The sequence below is a fragment of the Brassica napus genome, chromosome C1 (assembly GCF_020379485.1).
Source record: "Brassica napus cultivar Da-Ae chromosome C1, Da-Ae, whole genome shotgun sequence".
Classification (NCBI taxonomy): Eukaryota; Viridiplantae; Streptophyta; class Magnoliopsida; order Brassicales; family Brassicaceae; genus Brassica; species Brassica napus.
In genome coordinates, this window is record NC_063444.1 from 24,005,241 (window position 1) to 24,027,104 (window position 21,864).

The window sequence follows — 21,864 nt, forward strand, 5'->3', positions numbered from 1 at the left end:
AAGGCTCTCTCGAAGCCAATGGGAAACTTCGTGAAGCTTCATCCGCAAACGGAAAAGTGTACGCGATTGGATATGGCTCGTGTCCTCATAGAGGTCAACCTACACAAGCCTCTGATTGAAGTGATAAAATTTGCAGATCAAGATGGTAATCAGGTAATGGTGAGCGTGGCATACCCCTGGCTACCATCGAGGTGCAGCATCTGCTCTAAATGGGGACACAAAGCTAAAGAGTGTGTCTCAAAGAAAGTGGTAATACTCAACAAGGAGGAGGACTCAACTGTGGTAATTGTAGAAGCTGATCCAGAGAAAAGGATTGGATTGGGTAATGCGAAGGAAGTGGTGGATGGTTTATTACAGGAACTAGAATCACTTCCAATAGGAGGAGATTCAGGTGTGGTAGGCGTGCAAGCAGGCAATGTATTGGAAACTATTAGTGAAGTTAATGCATCTCTAAGAGGCAGAGAATGTTGAAACCGCTACAGAGAAGCAAGGGTTGGAATTGAGCGCTTCTTGTGGCTGGTTAACAGCAACAAAGACATTTAAATCTTCCTCGCTCTTGGAGAAATTCGAAAAGTCTCTGAGCTCTGACTCGCATGGCAATGGTTCAGCTAGTTCTGAGACCGACATGGTGATCGTCTCACCTTCCCGTTTCCAACCACTCTTGGATGACGAGGATAGTGTGGATGCTGAGGATACTGTAGACAACCTAGAGGAGGGTGAAATACGATCTATGGCGAAGACAAAAGATAAGAAGGGAGGGTCTCAAGCCAAACGGTCCAAGAAGGGGTATTAGTTGGGTAGATGAAAGGATCTGAAGGCAATGAACATGAAGGTACAACACAAAAGATCTTCCGTTAGGAAGATATGACGTCCTTCTTTGCTTGGAACATGCGTGGGTTCAACAAACCACGCAAACACGGGGTTCTCAGAAAGTGGGTCCAAACGGAGAAACCTTTATTTGGATGTTTACTATAAACAAGAGTTCAGCAGAGTAAACATCAGGAAATTGTTAATGCTGCGTTACCAGGCTGGAAAACTATAATGAACTACGACTTTCATCGTCTTGGCCGTATCTGGTTCTGTTGGGGCCCTGGGGTAACCATTATCCAGCTTCATAAGAGCGCTCAAATCATCACTTGCGCTGTGCAAACAGCGTCAGGAGATCAGTTTATCTGCTCTGCAATTTATGCCTCAAACTTCATTGCTGAAAGGAGGCAGCTATGGGATGACATCAGAGGTACTCATCAGGCTTATCAGCATCTCTCTTTGCCATGGATACTAATTGGTGACTATAATACAACTTTGTCATCTACTGAGCACTCTCGAGCGCAAAGTTACCTGGGGGATCTGTCAGGAATGAAGCAATTTCAAGAGCTCGTCACAGACTGTGTTCTTACGGATCTCGCATACGTTGGATCCTTATTTACTTGGTGGAACAAAAGGGGTGCCGATCCTATAGGAAAGAAGTTGGACCGAGCACTCGTCAGTGGAAACTGGCTTAGTGTTTACCCACAGTCATTCGCTTCGTTTGAAACTGGTGGTATCTCTGGTCATGCTAGGAGTGTGATCCGGCTCTAGCAGCAATCAGTGGGAAATCGTAAGCCTTTCAAATTCTTCAACTACTTGGTAGAGCATGGGGAATTCCTACCTACGGTTAGAAGTAAATGGGAAGCTACAGCTCCTATCTCTCATTCTCGAACAGCTCTCAACATGTTTCATAAGAAGCTAAAGTCTCTGAAATATGCTATGAGGGAATTGAACAGAAACCATTATGGAGATCTCCACAAACCGCACAAAGAAAGCTCTTGAGGATTTGTGCAAATGTCAAGAAGAAGCTCTCGCTGCTCCATCTCCTATCACATTCTCTGCAGAGGAGGAAGCCTCAAGGCGATGACACCACCTAGCTCTCGTGGAAGAGAAGCTCCTCATGCAGAAATCGAGGATCCAGTGGCTAGCCCTAGGAGATCAAAACACCACCTTCTATCGTCATGCAGTTCAGGATCATGCAGCGAGGAATAACATTAATGTGTTGTATACATAAGCTGGAGAAACATTGACAGATCCCTCAGCCATCAGGAAGGAAGCTGTGAATTATTTCCAGCAATTCCTTCAAACAGAACTAACCCTAAGTACCCCTATCTCAGTAGATGATTTGCAATTTCTGTTGAGATATCGTTGTTCACAACAGGAAACATCTCTTCTAATATCTCCTGTGACCCCGAGTGAAATTCTCCAATCTTTAAAGGCTCTGCCAAATGGAAAATCTCCAGGGCCTGATGGCTACACCAAGGAGTTTTTCATAGCGGCTTGGCCTGTTGTCGGTAAAGACTTCGTCACGGCGATACAATCTTTCTTCCTGTTTGGATTCCTCCCCACTGGTGTGAACTCCACCATACTGGCACTGATCCCCAAGAAGTTCCCTGCTCAGGCCATGAAGAATTATAGACAGATATCTTGCGGTAACCTCATCTACAAGGTAATCTCTAAGATCCTTGCTAACCGGCTCAAGATGATACTCCCTGTAGCCATTGAGCCCAACCAGAGTGCGTTTATCAAAGGGAGACTTTTATTGGAAAATGTTCTGTTGGCTACTGAGTTGGTGAATGGCTATCACCTCCCTAGTATATCCGACCGCTGCACTATAAAGCTCGATATCTCAAAAGCCTTTGACACAGTCAAATGGAGTTTCATTACCGCAGTTCTTCAAGCAATGGTGCTGCCTTGCCAGTTCATACGGTGGATCTACCTGTGTGTTTCAACTGCCTCTTTTTCAGTCGCTATAAATGGAGAGTTGGAAGGCTTCTTCTCCAGCGCACGAGGGATCAGACAGGGGTGCTCGCTCTCCCCCTATCTGTATGTGATTGTCAACAACGCTCTCTCTGGAATGTTGAATCAGGCAGCAGCTGATGGTCTCTTCGATTACCATCCGCAGTGTCAGCAGGTTCAGCTCACTCATCTCAGTTTTGCTGATGATATATTAGTATTCACTGATGGAAGCGTGAGGTCTCTCGACGGGGTTCTTGAAGTTATGGACAAGTTCGCAGCATTATCAGGTGTACAAATTAATGTCTCTAAGTCTTCCATCTTTGCTGCTGGGAAGAACCTTCATCTACTTACTCAAGCTGCTCAGAGCCGTGGGGTTTGTAACAGGTACGCTACCGGTGAGATATTTGGGTATGCCTTTAACGACCAAGTCTTGGAGCAAGCTGGAGTACGAGCCTCTTATTGATCAGCTTCGCAAAAAATTTCTCTCATGGATGCATCGAGCATTATCTTTTGCAGGTCGTCTCCAATTGATAGAATCTGTGATTGCAAGCACCGTCAATTTTTGGAGCTCAACGTTTATCTTGCCGCAAGGCTGTTTAGATACCATCAAGAGTATGTGCAGTGCCTTCTTATGGCCTGGTTCGCCAACCATTACTCATAAAGCCAAAGTTGCTTGGAAAGATCTCTGTTGCCCCAAGGAAGAAGGTGGACTAGGCATCAGACGGCTTAGCGATACTTCGCGAGTATTTGCACTGAGTCTTATCTGGAAACTATTCTTTCTTACTGGCTCCTTTTGGGTTGCTTGGAACCGACGGTATTTACTCAAGAATAGCTCCTACTGGGATGCCAGTGACAAAAAGGGATCATGGGTATGGCGGAAACTGCTCAAACTTAGACCCATTGCATACGAATGCATTCGGTTCGAGGTTCGAAATGGGGAAACAGTGCATTTTTGGTTCGATAACTGGTTAGAAATGGGCAGATTGATTGATACAACATGAGAGCTGGGCATAAGCTACCTTGGAGTGAGCAGGACCGCAACGCTCGCTGAAGTAACCCGCGATGACAACTGAAACTTTCGGAGATGTGGACAGAGACGATACCCCCATCTGTGTGATACGCTTGCAGAGACTCCACGGCCGGTAGCTACTGCAGGGCAAAATATAGCTCTATGGAGACATGACCAGGATGATTTCAAACCATACTTCTCAGCTACCAAGACTTGGAACTGCCTGAGAGTTAAGAAGACAAAGCTTCCTTGGCATTGTATTGTGTGGTTCCCTCAGGCCATACCCCGGCAATCCTTCATGGTATGGTTAGCTTTCAAGGACAGATTATCAACAGGCACTAGAATGAGAGAATGGGGAATGGAGCAATGCTGTGTCTACTGCAGAGAGAAAGATGAAAGCAGAGATCATTTGTTTTTCGCTTGCCCTTATACCTTCACAGTTTGGATGAATGAAGCAGAGAAATTACTTGGTCCAGCGATAACACCGGACTGGGAAGATACAGTCACCTCCCTGTTACGCCAGAACAGGAGCAGACTCGATGCTATACTCCTCCGCTTAGTTTTCCAAACAACCATTTATATGCTGTGGAAGGAGAGGAACTCAAGACGGCATGGAGGTATGTGTGCACCTGTGGATACAACTACTAAGGCCATTGGGAATATGGTCAAGAAGCGCATCTCATCTTTGAAGTATAGGGGAAACCATAAGCTGAGCGGCCTACTTGTGAGATGGTTTACTGTCTACACATATTAGAACATATCATTATTTTATTCTTTACAGATTAGAACAATAGATCATTTTATGTAAATCCCTTTTCCACCTTGATCAATAAATTTGATATTTAATCAAAAAAAAAAAGAACCTAAAAACTAAACAAGCAATGACAGACTCGATTTGACACAGAAGAAACATATTAAAAATAAATTATACTTATTCGAGTTCCTAAGCCGTGTACGAGAAGTTCGGGAAAAGACCCTCATCGTAGCCACTGATAAGACTAGCTGACGAAAGAAGTAGTCAACTGCAACACGATAAATAAAGATTTAGATTTCGGGTTTCCTAAAATAAAGTTTCCGAAAATGGAAACTTCCCTTAATAGAAACTTGCCTAAAGTATATTTAGAAGTTTCCAAAAATAAAGACTAAGTTTATGATTTTCGGATTTGAACATATTTGATACCCGAAACTAAAATGGCCATAACTTTCTAACCGTATCTCGGTTTGTCAATCTGAAAGATGATCTGAAAAACTGACAACTAGACCTTTTTGATGATATCTCGCTTGTTTTCTGGTTCAGTCTGGATAAACGAAAAAAAAACGCTTATGAAGTTGACTATTTGTGGATCGGATCTGCAGAGAACAGTCTCGAAGAAATAACCATAACTATTAGAGGAAAATTCCAAATGATGATCCGTTTTCTGCTAAACATATATTTGCGAGTGTAGAACATAACCTCAAAATCTTTCTTCAAAAATTAATGGTTTTTGATCAACTGTTCTTCTTGGTGGCTATAAGTGGCTGCTCCGGTGACATTTCGACAGGGCTTCACACGAAAAAACTCTATGGGAAAAGCCACCACGAAATCCCCTTTTATATAAGAATTTTTTTGGGTTTTCTGAAATTTAAATGGGTCTTAATGGGCTGAAATGCCTGGGTCGATATTTGGATCGTTACAATTATCTCCAACTTACGAGGAATTCGTCCTTGAATTCAAATCCTGAGTCCACTGTCCAATAGCATCCTGAAAGAGCTCTGGATAGTCAATCCTCATCTGGGTCTCGATCTCCCAGGTCTCCTATTGAATCTGGTCTCTCTCCCAACAACTCTTACCAACATGGTTATCATCCCTTGTACCTCTTTACTTACTGATGCATAATCTCGACTGGCTTCAGTATGTGCAGAAACTTTTTTTTTTATCTTTTGAGTCTTAGATCCTCCCTGAAATGTCATCATCTTCATGTATACTAAGTCTCCCACCTGAAACTCCAAATCCTTACTGAGCTTATATGCATAACTCTTTGGGCGGTTATGAGCTTCCTTAAGAAGAGCCTTGAGCATCTCCACTTGCTCTATTGTCTCTTGAACCATTGATGTTTCTATGACTCGTCGCTCCTCCACTTGTCCACAAAGTGATGTACGACAAGGCCTACCATAAAAATCTTTATACAATGTCATTTCAATACTCGGATGATAGCTATAGTGGTAGGCAACTTTGCTAGAGGTAGATACTTCCCCGAGCTTCTCTCCCCATCCAATACGCAAGCCCTGAGCATAACCTCCAATGTCTAAGTAGTTCTCTCTGACTATCTATCTGTCTGCGGATGATAAGTTGTACTCATGTGGACCTTTGTCCCAAGCGCGTTCTGAAAGGCTCTCCAAAATGCAGATGTGAATTTTGCATCCTGAACCGATACACTGTTGATAGGGACTCCATGCAACCTCACAATAACTCTGGTGTAAATTTGTGCCAACTGATCAGCTCCATCTGTTTTCTTAATCGCTAGGAAGTGAGCGGACTTGGTGAGTCTATCCAAAATTATCCAAACAGCATTATTTCCACATGAAGTGTTCGGTAATCTAGTCACAACATCCATAATCACCATGTCTCATTTCCACTCTGGCAATGACAATTTCTGCAATAATGCGCTAGGCATATGATGCTAAGCTTTAACCATCTGACATGTCTGACACTACGATACAAATATAGCCACGTCTTTCTTCATACCAGGCAATTGATAACATTGCTTCAAATCTATGTATCTCTTAGGTGTCCGCCAGTCTAAAATCGTTGTAGTCTTTTCTGAATCAACATCAACTCCTGCTTTCGAAACCACATGACCCAAAATTTCAATTTTTTTTTCCCAAAACTAGACTTACTCATTAGCAAATACTGATGCTCTCCAAGCTTTCCTAACCCAGTCCGTAAATGTTCAGCATGCTCCTGTTTGCTCCTAGAATAAATCAGGATGTCGTCGATGAAGACAATTGTGCACTTATCTAAGTTCTCACGACAAACATCATTCATATGGTTCAAAAATACTATCGGTGCATTCGTCAACCCAAACGGATTTATATCGCATATGGAAATCAGCATCACGTACATACGCCTCAGCTTTAGTCATTCCATGGTATCTTGATGCTTGGACATCCTTCGAGAACCATGAACATCCCTCCATCTAATCCAACAACTCAATAATACGATGGTTACCATGTTCAAGTTCATGTAGTTAATAAAACGCCTGAAATTCTCATATTTCTTCTTTACAAACAATAATGATGCTCCCTACGGTGAAGTACTCGGTCTGATAAAATCCTTCTCTTACGAATCTTCCATATGCTCTTTCCACTCGGTCATCTCTGCTGGCGCTAATTGGTATAGAACATCGTGAAACCGGTGTCGTCCCTTACTTTAACTCGATCGTAAAAACGTCTCCTCTGGCTGGTGAAAGCCCTTCCAAAGGCCTCAAACTCATCCACATACTCTGAAACAACTAGAAACTCTTTCAACTCATGCTGACTATCGTTCTTAACCATCAAAATGATCACCAAAAAAAAATCCGTTTAACTCCTATATCCAATAACTCCTCAGCATCTAGCATGTAGAAATAAAAACTCTCATCGGCTCCAGGAGTAAAAACTCTTGCCCATGGGCAAATCAATACTAATTGATGTCATGACAGCCAATCCATCCCAAGGATGACATCACATCAACTCAGCTCCATCTCTGACGAATCTCTGACGAATCTCTGAATAACTCGATTCCTCCACGCATAACTGGTACAACTCGAATATAAATAACTCCCAATGTCTTATGTCAGCTGTCCAAACTGAAACAACTCTGAAACAACTCTGAAACAATGAACACTGCCAAAAACTGGCAAGCAAAACCAAGCGTAACTCCAATATCAGCACAGCGCAAGCTGCTGCACTCCAATTCAAAAGCGATCTCCACGAGTTCACAAACCAAATATACCTCTAAAATAGTCAATATACTCATACACAAAACAACACATGCCAACCAATGGCTCATACCTCACACCACATAATCTCCAGTAACAAAAACTCTTGGGCGATGGTTTGAAATTGGGTGGCAGCAGCAATGTCACATATCCAATCCTGAACAACCTCAACTTAATGATTAGAGAAAAGGATAAACCTGTGAGCAATCTGACAAACTGAGACATCACACATCTGCTGAACATTTTTAATTAGCCGTTAAAACATGTTAGCCGAACGACGAATGACGATGATTTTACACACGTCATAAAAAGAGACAACTAAGTTAGTAATTACTGGACATAATGGTGCTAAAAAGATTTCCGAAATACCCTTGTTATTATTATTATTATTTTTTTTTATTATATATATATTTTTTTAAAACGTTGAAAACCGAATCCCCTAATCGCCATCCCATGACGGAACTGTAACGGAACCCCGCTCTGATACCAAATTGTGACACCCGTCACCTCCTATCTGGAGAAAGAATGGGCCACCAACAATATCTCATAATATAATAGGCCATATGCACAACTCCACTCACCCTAAGCCCAAATAAAAATCCGAATAAAAATCCCACAGTAGCACCAATCCGTCCAAATATCATATACGCGTCAGTCTCACCTGAAATGGGGGAGGAAAGAGGGGTGAGTAACAGGGGAGTCACTCTGTGAGGTATGGATACTAAACCCAAAGTCCATGGACCCGAACAGAGCATTCTGAATAAATATAATTTAATCCTAACACGTTGCAAACACGGTACCTAAAGTACCCATAGATCAATATATAGTCCTATCGAGGTGCACACTCGCTGCCCACTAAGAGGCCAAAAACACTACCGAATATGTGTTCGGCCACACACGCCCGTAGACGATTTACCGCCACCTCCATGGTTCGGCTCAACCGGTCGACTATAGCTGGCCGTAACCTTCATACAATCCGGCATACAGCATCACGTCTCTCTACGTCTCTGTATCCGTCTCCAAACAATCTCATAACTCTTAATAAAACAATTATTTTTATTCTCCAATCTTAAATGAAACATTCAAAGTTGAACCATCTAGATTCATATATCCGGTTTAAGCAAAGAACCTAAAAACTAAACAAGCAATGTCAGACTCGATTTCACGCAGACGGAACATATTAGAAATTAATTATACTTATTCGAGGTACTAAGTCGTGTAAGAGAAGTTCGGAAAAACACCCCCACCTTAGCCACTGATAAGATTAACTGACGGAAGAAGTAGTCAACTGCAACACGAAAAATAAAGACTTAGATTTTGGGTTTCCTAAAATAAAGTTTCCAAAATGGAAACTTTCCTTAATAGAAACTTGCCTAAAATATATTTAGAAGTTTCCAAAAGTAAAGACTAGTTTATGATTTTCGGATTTGAACATATTTGATACCTGAAACTAAAATGGCCATAACTTTCTAGTCGTACCTCGGTTTGTCAATCTGAAAAAAGATCTGAAAAACTGACAACGAGACCTTTCCGATGATATCTCACCCGTTTTCTAGGTAAGTCTGGATAAATGGAAAAACGCTTATGAAGTTGACTATTTGTGGATCGCATCTGCAGAGAACAGTCTCGAATAAATAACCATAACTATTAGAGAAAAATTCCAAATGATGATCCGTTTTCTGCTAAACATATATCCGTGAGTGTAGAACATTACCTCAAAATTTAGCTTCAAAATTAATAGTTTTGATCAACCGTTACTCTGTTCTCCCAAAACGGTGTCTGCTGATTTTTAATCTCTTTTTTCGGATGGTGTGATGGCTCCTCCTTTACGGTGGCTATAAGTGGCTGCTCCAGTGACATTCCGATAGGGCTTCGTCACGACAAAATTCTCTGGGAAAAGCCACCAGGAAAAGTTTTCTGCAATTTAAATGGGTTTTACTGGGCTGAATTGAATGAGCCGAGATTTGGGTCTTTACATGTATATCTATCTTACCAAAACAAAAAAATACTTTATTTAAGAAAATATTTTTTTTGTTGTTGAAAAAGATAGATTTGCTAATACACAAACATAATAATTGGTGTTTTAATTTATAAATAAATACATCAAAATGGTTACTATAACTGAAAATTATTGATTGAAAATATGTTATATAACTTATTATTTTAATTGGTTTTATATCTAACCATGATACCACTCAAATTACCCTAAGGAGTGAATTAATCTCTCAAATAAGAGGTTCAATTGTAGTACTTAGGGATCGAATCCACAAGGAGCTAGGGAACCTATTAAATCTAGTAATTTATTAATTCTAAGTGTTTGTTGTTTTATGGTTTAAATGTAAATAGCAATCCTAATTGAGCAAGTCTATTGCTCGACTTACAAGATGATTTGGGGTGTAACTTATTGGAAATGTATTTGATGCAGGGTTTCTATTCAGATGTTGGAGATTATAATCCTATAAATGCCTATCAGCTGCATGCATGATATATTAGAGCTCAACCCCTTAAACACAGTGATCAGCGATGACAATGTTTCACTGGTTAACTAACTAGATCTTGGATCTCAACTGTCATTTGTTGGCCAGCTATCTATGGTATCCTTGGTATGAGGATGAATGTCTTCTTGGCGCGCCATGAAATAAGATTGGGACCAAGAAAAATAGCATAGCCAGAGGTAGAGCGCCGAGATCGAGAGGAGCCCGAACCAAACCAAGAACGAAAACGGAAGCATTTCGATTCGCTCCCCATTCTCTCTTAAATAAAGCTCGCCCTCGAGCCCTGGGCAGGTCGGCATTTTGCTGCGGGAGTATACTCTTGTGGTAGTAGACTGCTGGATAGACTGGCTGGCAAGGCCGGGTAGATCTTTGTGAGACCCCTTCTACGCTTCAAATGAGAAGGCCATCAAACGAGCATCCCACACCCAAAAGGTCCCCCACATTGGTCTTCCCCGAAACCCCCCAGTAACTAAAACAAAAGGAGAAGCTCACTAGCGCGAAGAATGAAACGCACGTAGTGGTCAGAATAGCGCTTCCTTCTGATTCTAGAAAACGACCACAAGAAAGTGTCGATCGATGGTCCTATAGGGATATCGATCGATACACCTTTCACAAATATCGATCGATTGTCAGTAGACAATATCGATCAATGCTTCTAGTTAAGCCTTAGGCGTAAGTTGATAATACTCACTAGCTTTCTAGTTCAGCGGTAGCCTTTTTCCAGTTGTCTAGTATGACAGATTAGGTTAAGGACTGGATGGTCAAGGATGCTTGACTCATGCAGATTCCTAAGTTCAATATTCTAGTTATCTAATCTAGAACAAACATTAAAAACAATCAATCAATGAATACCACAACTTAGCAATCTATAGTTGGGGCTAATCCCTCTAACCTATTTGAACCCTGAATCTAACAAGTAAACTACTCAGACATAGCTAAGTAATTCATGACACAAAATATAAATAAAAACTGCATAGAATAGAATAGATGAATCAATGGAGATCCAATCACAAATCTTTGTATGATCTTCTCTCCTAAAACTCTCTGGTGAAAATAAGAATACAAAGGTGGCCAAAAGCTCTCTTGCCTCCTAACACTTAGGCAAGTATATAACTATTATGTTAAAAACTCGTCAGGGGTAATCTTGTAATTTGGGGAAGTCTTGGGTTTAAAGTTGGCTGAAACCTAGTCGTGCTTCCGCGTCTCGGCATCGATCGATGGTACAGGATGTACATCGATTGATAATAATCTTCAATCGTCGAGGCTTTTCTTCTATATCGATCGACGTCACTGGATGTGCATCGATCAATTATTTCTTCTTCGTATCGACCTCTTATGGTCAGCTCGGATGAAATCTCTTTTAAGCTTCTAAATGCTCCATAATCATCACTTTACTCCAAGATACTTCCGAACTTGAAAACATACATAATAGGATAGAATATATAGTATATAGATAGTAAAATACTTATATACCATGGGTAAAGATGAGTCAAATCCATGGTATATCAACTCCCCCAGACTTACCCTTTTACTTGTCCTCAAGCAAAACAAACAGGCAGTCTCTCTGAAATAAGTTTGAAAACAGCAGGGACTTATAGATATAAAACATAGAAATCATCACCTCTACAATTTCGCAAACCACATCTAAAGTCCTAATCACAAAAGCATATTATGCAATATCCTAGTTTAGCAACCAAACTCAACTAGTCTACAACTCAGCAAATCTTGTCTGGCATTCCCCTCTACTAACCTCATTTCTTAGCATAAATATGAAAGTGCATGCTTTACCTTGGGAGTATCGATCACAGGATGCAAGGATTTCAGACAAGTATCTGAAATTGCAGGTAAAAGTTAGTTCCTAATTTCTCTCTCTCTAATTTCTCTCTTGAGTCAAAGTCTGCTTCCATTGCAGAATCAGTGACCAAGATTGGACAGGCTTCCATGAATCAAGTCTTAATGGTGGTTGCCACCAAGCCCTGTTCACTTCTTTTTGAACTATATCCAAGAATTCTTTGTGAAGCGAGCCTTGAAGATTGCCGCCTCCAAGTCCCGTTTGAATTATTTATTTGAAATCTTTATGAAGCAAGCCTTAATGGTTGTAGCCACCAAGTCCTGTTCAGATTCCTCCTAACTAAATCCTAAATCCTATTGAAATAATAATTTTCGGATTTAAAAAAAAAAAAAACTAACTACTCTAGGGTCAAAATAGAGAGAGAAAATTGTGATAAATAAATCTAGATAAGGCTTTACCTTCCAGACTTGTCTGAAGAATCCGATCCCATGTATACCAAGCCCCAAGACAAACAATTATGTCAGGTTTAGTGTTAGAGGTCAGCTTTGGTTCCTTCAAACAATCAAGGCAAGTGTGTATAGTTGACAGGTTGATCCACTTTAGTATCTTAGTACTATCTGCAATCAGTAAATCTAGAATGATGCTAAAGAATAGTTAGACATTCAAGTAGTAATCATAGTCCCCTTCACATAGCTAAGCATAATTTATTAAAATCTTTTTATAAGAATCAGAATAAACTATATCAGTAAACCTCCCCCCAAATTTAAATTACACTGTCCCAGTGTAACATAGTCGGAGTTACGGTGGAAATAAATTATAAGTACAAATGTAACAAGTTAGGAAGAAAAACCTGACCGGAGTGGGAATCAATCAATGTGCATAGGTATGCATCGATCGTCGTGTGTGAGTGTATGTCGATCGATGTCGATGTGTCGTCCACGGCTGATATGTTGGTAATCATCCTACTTGGGTCTTGCAATAAATCTGAAAGATTAAAAACAAAAATAAATACTAATAACTAGGAAAACCAATTAAAATTACCTAATAGTGGGTTGCCTCCCAATCAGCGCTTTGTTATAGTCATTTAGCTTGACTTTGGAGGTATTTGGCTAGTTGGTGGAAAAAGAGCTACTTGTTGGGAAACAAGCATCCACTTCATCTCTGCACATTCTGGACCAAGCTGCAATGAAACTTCTTGTGGCCTCATCATTTCTGGTTCATCTCTCATCCATCTTTTGTACTGCATTTGAGATGTTCTGTAGCCTTTCTAGGATGTCTTCAATGCTGAACTGATACCATCCTATATTGTTGTAGGCGTATTATGATAGCTCGTTCAGTTGCTCCTGCATTGAGTCCATGTTGTTCGGTATCAGCTGTACGTCGTCTGGTGTAGACGTGGTGTCGATCGATGCGACCAAGTGTCTGTCGATCGTTTATGGTGCTTTACTGTCGATCGATTTGGAGTGTCCTCTGTCGATCGATGCTGATATTTGTTGTTGAGATGCGAGTTGCCTCTGAATGGCTTTGACTTCCTTTTGTAGCCATTTTGGTTGGCTATATAGTCCATTAAGTTTGACGTCGAATGGAAAATAGATGTCATCACATCGCTTCTCAAGTCGTCCCTCCAAGGTGTCTATAGCTGTGTAAAGCTTTGATGTGATCTGATCAACTTCTGTTGCTGTGTAGGGAAGATGTTCTGTAGGTTTCTTGTCGTCGAGCGATGTCCTTCAGAACCTATTGATCGATGTTGAACCTTCTTTCTGAAAATCGTGTTGATCATTAAGCTTACCAATGTCCTTATGGACATTCATCATCTGTGTAGACAAGGTGTCCAAGTATCGCATGATAGGTGAGGTGAAACGGTCGTGCATATCCTAATAATATTTTAACCTATCCTCCATGGCTGTGAACCTTGTGTCGATCGATGTGATGTTGCAGATATCGATCGATGTAGCTGGCTGTGGATCATTCGTGCGAATGGTATCCAAATCTTGCTGTAGCAGATCAATTCTCGTGCTCAACCAGTCCACGTTGTTGTTGAGAGGGTTGTATACGTCGTTAATTCTCGTGTTGATGTATGCGATCTCCCATTCATCCTTCTTCTCTGCCAAACTTTTCGGTTCTGCAGGAATCTGGGATGTCTGTGGCTTGACGTCGATCAATGTTGCTTTGTTGGCGTCGATCGATGGTGATGTCGGAGCTTCCTTCTCAAGGTTGTGCTGCATACTCTCAATCCCTGTCCTCATCTCTGCCATACTTCTAAAAAGCTCATTGTAACCTCTGTCCAAAGGCTGATAAGTGTCATCTACCAATGTCTTGAGTTCATCTCCTGGCTTTTCCTGAGCTCCACAAATACCAGTCACCATCTCATTGATCTCATCCTTGGTGTAGATCTCTGGTGCCAGTCTTGTAGGTCTGAAGGAAGTGCCATGTTCTGGAAGACATATGTGACTCTCTTCAAATAAGTATGCTCTCTCCATAATTTTTTTGATGTTGTCCTTGGTAACAGGGATCATCTCACCAGATACGCTTCTTCCATGTCCAGACTCATCTCTGTAGACACCATATTCGTCCTTCTATTCCCATCTGAACTTTCTAGCTCCGTAGCTGTCATAAGTGCGATGTCCATAGTCGTAACGTCTATCGATCGATGGTGAAGGTGCCTTATCGATCGACGTTGGTGTTACCCTGTCGAGCGATGTAGAAGCAACCTTGTTGATTGATGCTTAGCCAACAGGTCTGCACGTTTGGTGTGAACCAATTCCTGTTGTGGTGGCCCTTGGATGTTCGTCTGGAACAACTGGATTGTTGTCTGGAATGTTGCGTTGCTGCATAAACAAGTTGTCTGCTCCATTGGCCAACTGAAGAATATCTGCTATGTCCTCTCTGGATACTTGTAGAATTCTTCCATCCATAGCTCTTGCATAGCCATCTTTGTCCCTGAAACCAAATTCATCAGGCAATAGAAACTCGTAATCAATACTCATATTCTTCTTAGTAGATAAAGAAAGTTTAGGTTTATAATGAGAATCGATCAATGTTGATACTGGTGTATCGATCGATGGTAGACGTTTGTTTGCTGAATTAGTGTTTTTGGATCGAATGCTCTTCATGGATGTTCCTTCTGATTGGTTTGTGGGAGCATTCATCTTTTCTGCTTCTATTTCGTGAGAAGTAATCTGGGGTGCAAAACTCCTTATATAGGTATTGGTAAACCTATTTGGAATTGGAATATTCCATTTTTCCTCTTCTAAGGTGGCGGCCTTAATATCGATCGATGTACCAGGTCTGGTATCGATCGATGCAGAAGATCGTTTTGCTGGATGAGGGTGGGTATCGACCGATGCTGAGTAGATGTTGTCGATCGATGGTGGAGGCGTGTTGTTGAAGGAATGGGTAGAATATCTTTCATCCTGCATAGAAATCTCTTTAGCTCTTTCCTTCCAGTAATCCTCGTCATACTCCTCAGTAGGATCCTTATTGGATGAAAGAATCACAGTCTCCACTGCAAAACTTTCATGGAATCCACTATCTGCCCAACTGCCTATGGAATAGTCATCTCGTCCGTTCTTGTTGGGTTGTTGAAAGGCAAAGTCTGGATAGTACTGATTTGGTAATGTGGAGTGGTCTACCGGTTGCTTCTCGTCGAGTGACGTGAAATAGCGTTCATCGGTCGTCGGTGACTCAATGGAATCGATCGATGTGATAATGTGAGTATAGATCAATTCCGAGTACTCGGTTTCGTACTCTGCTCCACAATGGCATGCTGCAATGTAGCCAAGATCATTTCCAAGCTCCACGACGTTGACCTGTTGTCTCACAACTCGAACTAGGTCATAGTGGATGTCTAGATCTATCAGTGTCAGACACAATTTGTTGGTGTTCATGTCACATACAACTCCTACTGTAGTTAGGAAAGCTCTTCCAAGCATAAGTGAAGAATTTCAGTTAAGCTTGATGTCCAGGACATGAAAATCTACTGGGACAAGGGCAGTACCAATCTGTACCTCAAGGTCTCTTATGATGCCTCCTGAGCTCCTTTCTGAAAGATCCCCGAAGGTGATAGATTCTGATGAGGGCTCTATTTTCAGACCTAGTTGGTCTGCCATAACCTTAGGTAGAATACTGACTGATGCTCCTGTGTCATAAAGTGCATGGGGAAATTCAATACCTTTTACCATAAATGGTATTGCAAACTTCCCAGGATCACTCTTCTTCTTCAAAGTGATCCTAAGTTTCATCCTTTCCCTGATGTAATGAAACATTCTCCTAATGTCCTCCTCAGTTTCCTTAGTCTCCCTGAAGAACATCCACAGCCGGTGTGTGTAATAAACTTCATCAAATTGTTTCTCCACTGGGATTCTGAGGACTCTCTTAGTGAAACCATCCATCTCCTTCTCATTAGCTTTCCTCTTAAGGTGTTTAGGAATCTTCTCCTTCCTTTTCCTTAACACTCTTCCCTCAGTTGCCTCATCAACTTGCATAGGCTCTGGTGTAGTGTCTGAAGGGTTGGTTGTAGGTTCTGGTGGGTTTGCTAAAGGTTTAGGTGGTGGTCTGAGTGCGTTTATTCGGTTACTATCAATTGATGGTAATCGCACTCGGTAGGTGAGAGGTGCCCGTCGATCGATGGGAGGTGAGGGTGGTCGATCGATGTCGGTCTCTCTTTGTCGATCGATGGCTGGCTCATGCGGTCGATCGATTTTGACGTAGAAAGGGGAGGGTGGGTGAGGATGTTTTTCTGCGAATTCCTCATGAGTCATGATTCGAACTGCGCTACACTCTGCAGTCGATTCAGCAGATGACGTGAATCGATTTCCAGAGTAATCCGTCAATCGATCTTCGTCCTGGTCTGTCGAACGATGTGCATCCATTGACATCGGTCGACACCAATGTGATCCGCCGAAACTCATGGAGCTTTCAACTTTGAAATCTCTTTCTCCAAGCTTCTCATGCTTCACCACTTGCCAGAAATCATCATCTAGGATGGCATTCACGTGGTGTTTTGCTTTCTCAAATCCTACCTCTCTAGCCAAGGCTTCCTTCCTCTTTAAAGTGTCTCCAGTCTGAACCACTTGCATTTCAAGCTTCCTTACATGAGTCCCTAAGGTCTCAATCCTTTTGTTCAGACTATTGTAGGCTGAATCTATCTTCCCATTCAAATCCAAAGTGAGTTGTTGCTGTCCTTCCAGAACTCTGTCAAGCATTGCTTCGATCTTGCTTTCCTGAGTCTGTGGTGGTGGATTCTGGTAGTATGAGTTTCCATAGCCTCTGTTGTTGTTGCTGAAATGTTTCTAGAACTGTGAACTCTGGTTACTCCTCTGACCATTGCCATAGAATTTTCTGTTTCCACCCTCGTTTCCAGACCTCTGAAATCCAATTCCTCCAATGTAGTTCACATCTTCTTCTCCTTCATTGTCTATAGCTACTTATTCTTCAGCTGAGCAGACCTGCTTCCTAAGAAGCTCATGAACCACATCTAACTTTGCTCTAACTTCGTCCATCTGCTCCTTCCCTAGGGATGCAACAGACTTCTTCCTCTCAAAGTTAGTGTTCTTGGTGCTGCTGCTGTTTGCTAGATTTTCTATCAGTCTCATAGCCTCCACCGGATTCCTGGTGTTGAAGTTTCCCTCGCTAGCTGTATCAAGAGCCATCTGATACCTCAAGGCGATACCTCTGAAAAAAGTGCTCAGAAGTTGCACTTCATTGAATCCGTGGTGTGGACAGTCTCGCTGGAAGAACTTGAATCTGATCCACACATCTTTGAAAGACTCTCCAGTCTCCTGCGCGAATGTAGCAATTTTGCTCCTCAAGTCTTCAGCGCGTGCCTCATCAAAGAAGTTTCGCAAGAAAGCATTCTTGATGTCGTCCCAGGATTTTAGAGATCCTGTGGGTAGCTGCTTAAGCCAGTGAATCGCTTCTCCAGTCATAGTATACTTGAAGAGCTTGCACAATAGGTAGTACTCAAGGACTCCATCCATACGAATAGCAGCGATAAGATCCTCGAACCTCTCCAGATGGTCTATAGGATGCTCGTGCGGTAACCCAGAGTAGGGTATCTGCGACACGAGTGTGTAGTACTGAGGCTTCAGCTTGAAATTCTCCTTCTGAATCTCTGGAAGTCGAATAGCTGATCTGTTGGCGTAGTACTTGTCTGGACGATTGTAGTCGGCCAGTGTCTTTGGTGGAGCAGCCTCTTCTACAGGTTGAGCAGCTCCTGTAGCATCAGCATCAGGGATTACATTCCCCTGAGCATCTAGTTTCTGACCTATTGCATTACGCAGATGACCATTCTGGTCATAAAGGTTTCCATTCTCATCCTGTCTGAGAATAACAATCGCAACCATGCTTCGCGACTGAGGATCGATCGATGTACGCGGTGTAGAATCGGTCGATGTCGAACGATGTATATCGGTCGATGTCGAACGATGTATATCGGTCGACGATGAAGGTCGGGAATCGGTCGATGGGTGGGTTCGAGAATCAGTCGACGTGAAAGCTGCTGCGTCGAGCGATGTGGAACGTTGATCTTTACGGTTCGTGCGTTCCAGGTGAGCAGGATCTTCTGAGAATAGCAGGTGTTTTTCCTTGTTGCTTCTAGTATTGCTGGGCATGCACCTGAAAAGACAAGAAAAAATTTTGTGTCAGAATGGGGGTAAAGAAAAAGAAAAGAATTAATAACACTAAATCTAATGGCGATCAAAGCTCCCCGGCAACGGTGCCAAATTTGATACCACTCAAATTACCCTAAGGAGTGAATTACTCTCTCAAATAAGAGGTTCAATTGTAGTACTTAGGGATCGAATCCACATGGAGCTAGGGAACCTATTAAATCTAGTAATTTATTAATTCTAAGTGTTTGTTATTTTATGGTTTAAATGTAAATAGCAATCCTAATTGAGCAAGTCTATTGCTCGACTAACAAGATGATTTGGGGTGTAACTTATTGGAAAGGTATTAGATGCAGGGTTTCTATTCAGGTGTTGGAGATTATAATCCTATAGATGCCTATCAGCTGCATGCATGATATATTAGAGCTCAACCCCTTAAATACAGTGATCAGCGATGACAATGTTTCACTGGTTAACTAACTAGATCTTGGATCTCAACTGTCGTTTGTTGACCACAAGAAAGTGTCGATCGATGGTCCTAGTTAAGCCTTAGGCGTAAGTTGATAATGCTCACTAGCTTTCTAGTTCAGCGGTAGCCTTTTTCCAGTTGTCTAGTATGACAGATTAGGCTCAGGACTGGATGGTCAAGGATGCTTGACTCATGCAGATTCCTAGGTTCAATATTCTAGTTAGCTAATCTAGAACAAGCATTAAGAACAATCAATCAATGAATACCACAACTTAGCAATCTATAGTTGGGGCTAATCTCTCTTACCTATTTGAACCCTGAATCTAACAAGTAAACTACTCAGACATAGCTAAGCAATTCATGACACAAAATATAAATAAAAACTGCATAGAATAGAATAGATGAATCAACGGAGTTCCAATCACAAATCTCTCTATGATCTTCTCTCCTAAAACTCTCTGCTGAAAATAAGAATACAAAGATGGCCAAAAGCTCTCTTGCCTCCTAACACTTAGGCAAGTATATAACTATTAGGTTAAAAACTCGTCAGAGGTAATCTTGTAATTTGGTGAAGTCTTGGGTTTAAAGTCGGCTGAAACCTAGTCGTGCCTCCGCGTCTCGACATCGATCGATGGTACAGGATGTACATCGATCGATAATAATCTTTAATCGTCGAGGCTTCTCTTTTGTATCGATCGACGTCACTGGATGTGCATCGATCGATTGTTTCTTCTTCGTATCGACCTCTTATGGTCAGCTCGGATGAAATCTCTTTTAAGCTCCTAAATGCTCCATAATCATCACTTTACTCCAAGATACTTCTGAACCTAAAAACATACCTAATAGGATAGAATATATAGTATATAGATAGTAAAATACTTATATACCATAGGTAAAAATGAATCAAATACATGGTATATCAAACCACAATATGAATAATCAACAAATTCCAGACAATTTAAACCTACTGATTTATCATACATGTTTTTTTCTTTTTTTTTGAAAAACTGAAGCCCAATCGACTAATTCTTTATTTATCATACATGTTATATATAACCAATCATACAAACGTTCATACTGATTTATGTTAATGCAACCATTACATTTTTATGTTACGAAGAATTACATATATTTATACCATAAAAAGAAACACCCGTGCGGATCAAGTTCCAATTTCTTGTTGACAATTGAAATTGAATCGTTGTAAATCCATGCACTTTTTTTTTCTTTTTCTTTTTCTGTTGAATAGAACCAGACCTTTCTTTAGTCTTTTTCATATGGGCCTCAAAATAACAGCCACATGGTTTCAGATATCAATCATGCTTCTGAATTAGATTGGTCATTATTGATTAGACAAGGATTAAAATAAATTAATTTTAAACAAAGACTCTTCGTCGACTCTCCAAGTCAATATTGCTTTCGCATCTGGTTTATCTTTCCTTTCCGATTTTGATGATTTTCTTTTGATCTTTTAAAATTTCAGGCATTTATATATAACCTTCTACTTGATATTTTTTGTTTAAGACCTTAATCTGGAGTTATTATGGCTTCCCGTAAAGTTGTTAATACGAGTGTTAGAGATTTAATCTTAGAGATTTAATCAGCAGTTTACCAGATGAAGTTCTTGGAAACATTTTGTTGTTGGTTCCGACAAAACTTGCTGCTTCCACGTCGGTTCTGTCCAAAAGATGGAAACATTCGCTTTCTCTGGTAAACATTCTTGATTTCGATGACTCAATGCTTCTCTATCCCAACAAAGTAACTAATCTTCCTCGTAGCTGCTTCTTTGATTTCGTCGACAATACTCTTGCTCTCTTAGTGAATTCCCAAGTCAAGAAATTCACTCTAAAATGTCGATACAACCTAGACACATCTCGTGTCGACCGTTGGATTCACACTGTTTTAGAGCGAGGCTTCTTGGAACTACACTTGACATCAGATGAAGATCACTGTATAGATTCTGAGTTCTTCACCAGCAACTGATATCTTGCATATTTCCATTATCTTATCCATTCGTCCATGTGCATTTTGATCATATACACTAGGATTTAGCCATGTTTAGGTTACATTTTGCATACATGAGTCTTTATCAGGTGTTGGAGTGCCACATGGAGTTCTTGGGGACATTTGGATGCATTTGGAGCTCAAAGGAGGTGAAATAGGTGATCATTGGACGAGCAGAGGATGGGAGCGAGGTTCCGCAGCGACGTCATGAGGTCGCTCCAAAGCACCTCTCAGAGCGACCTAGCTGGAGCGACCCCGTGAAGTCGCTCGCCATATTCATCCCGTTGGAAGCCCAGAGCGACTTGCCCAGAGCGACGCACCGAGGTCGCTCGCATCTCACACCCCTCTCGGAGCGACCTCCAAAAGTGACACCCCGAGGTCGCTCGCGTCTCTATGGCGAGACGACACGAAGCGAAGCCCGGAGCGACCTCTCAGAGCGACCCACTGAGGTCGCTCCCCCGAAGGCCGGAGCGACATGCTGAGGTCGCTCCGCGTCTATTGTTGGGTCGATTTCTATTTTACTTAAGGCCCTTTTGGTCATTTCATTATGGACGTTTTACATTTTCTAAAACCTATGTTTTAAACATCTTTGGTAGCCACCAGGCAGATTATCTTTTGATCTATTGAGAAATACACAAAAACTCTCTTGAGAAGTCCATCTCTTGGATTTTGATTGTTATGTTCTTGTGTTATTGTTGATTTCTTATCTATTTTTCTACATGATTAATCTGAAATCCAATATGGGTTTAAGAGGAATCATGG

General features: G+C 41.4%; 1 protein-coding gene and 1 non-coding gene across 2 annotated transcripts; both read left to right on the top strand.

The window, feature by feature from the left end:
* Positions 1-3,609: 3,609 nt before the first annotated feature.
* LOC106373540 lies at positions 3,610-4,529 on the top strand. The gene is made up of 2 exons (XM_013813700.1): positions 3,610-3,733; positions 3,895-4,529. The coding sequence occupies exons 1-2, from the start codon at positions 3,610-3,612 to the stop codon at positions 4,527-4,529; spliced, it is 759 nt and encodes a 252-aa protein (XP_013669154.1).
* Positions 4,530-17,727: 13,198 nt separating this feature from the next.
* Positions 17,728-17,835, top strand: LOC125581160. The gene has a single exon (XR_007318871.1). It is a non-coding gene; the product is annotated as a small nucleolar RNA R71 (small nucleolar RNA).
* Positions 17,836-21,864: the final 4,029 nt, after the last annotated feature.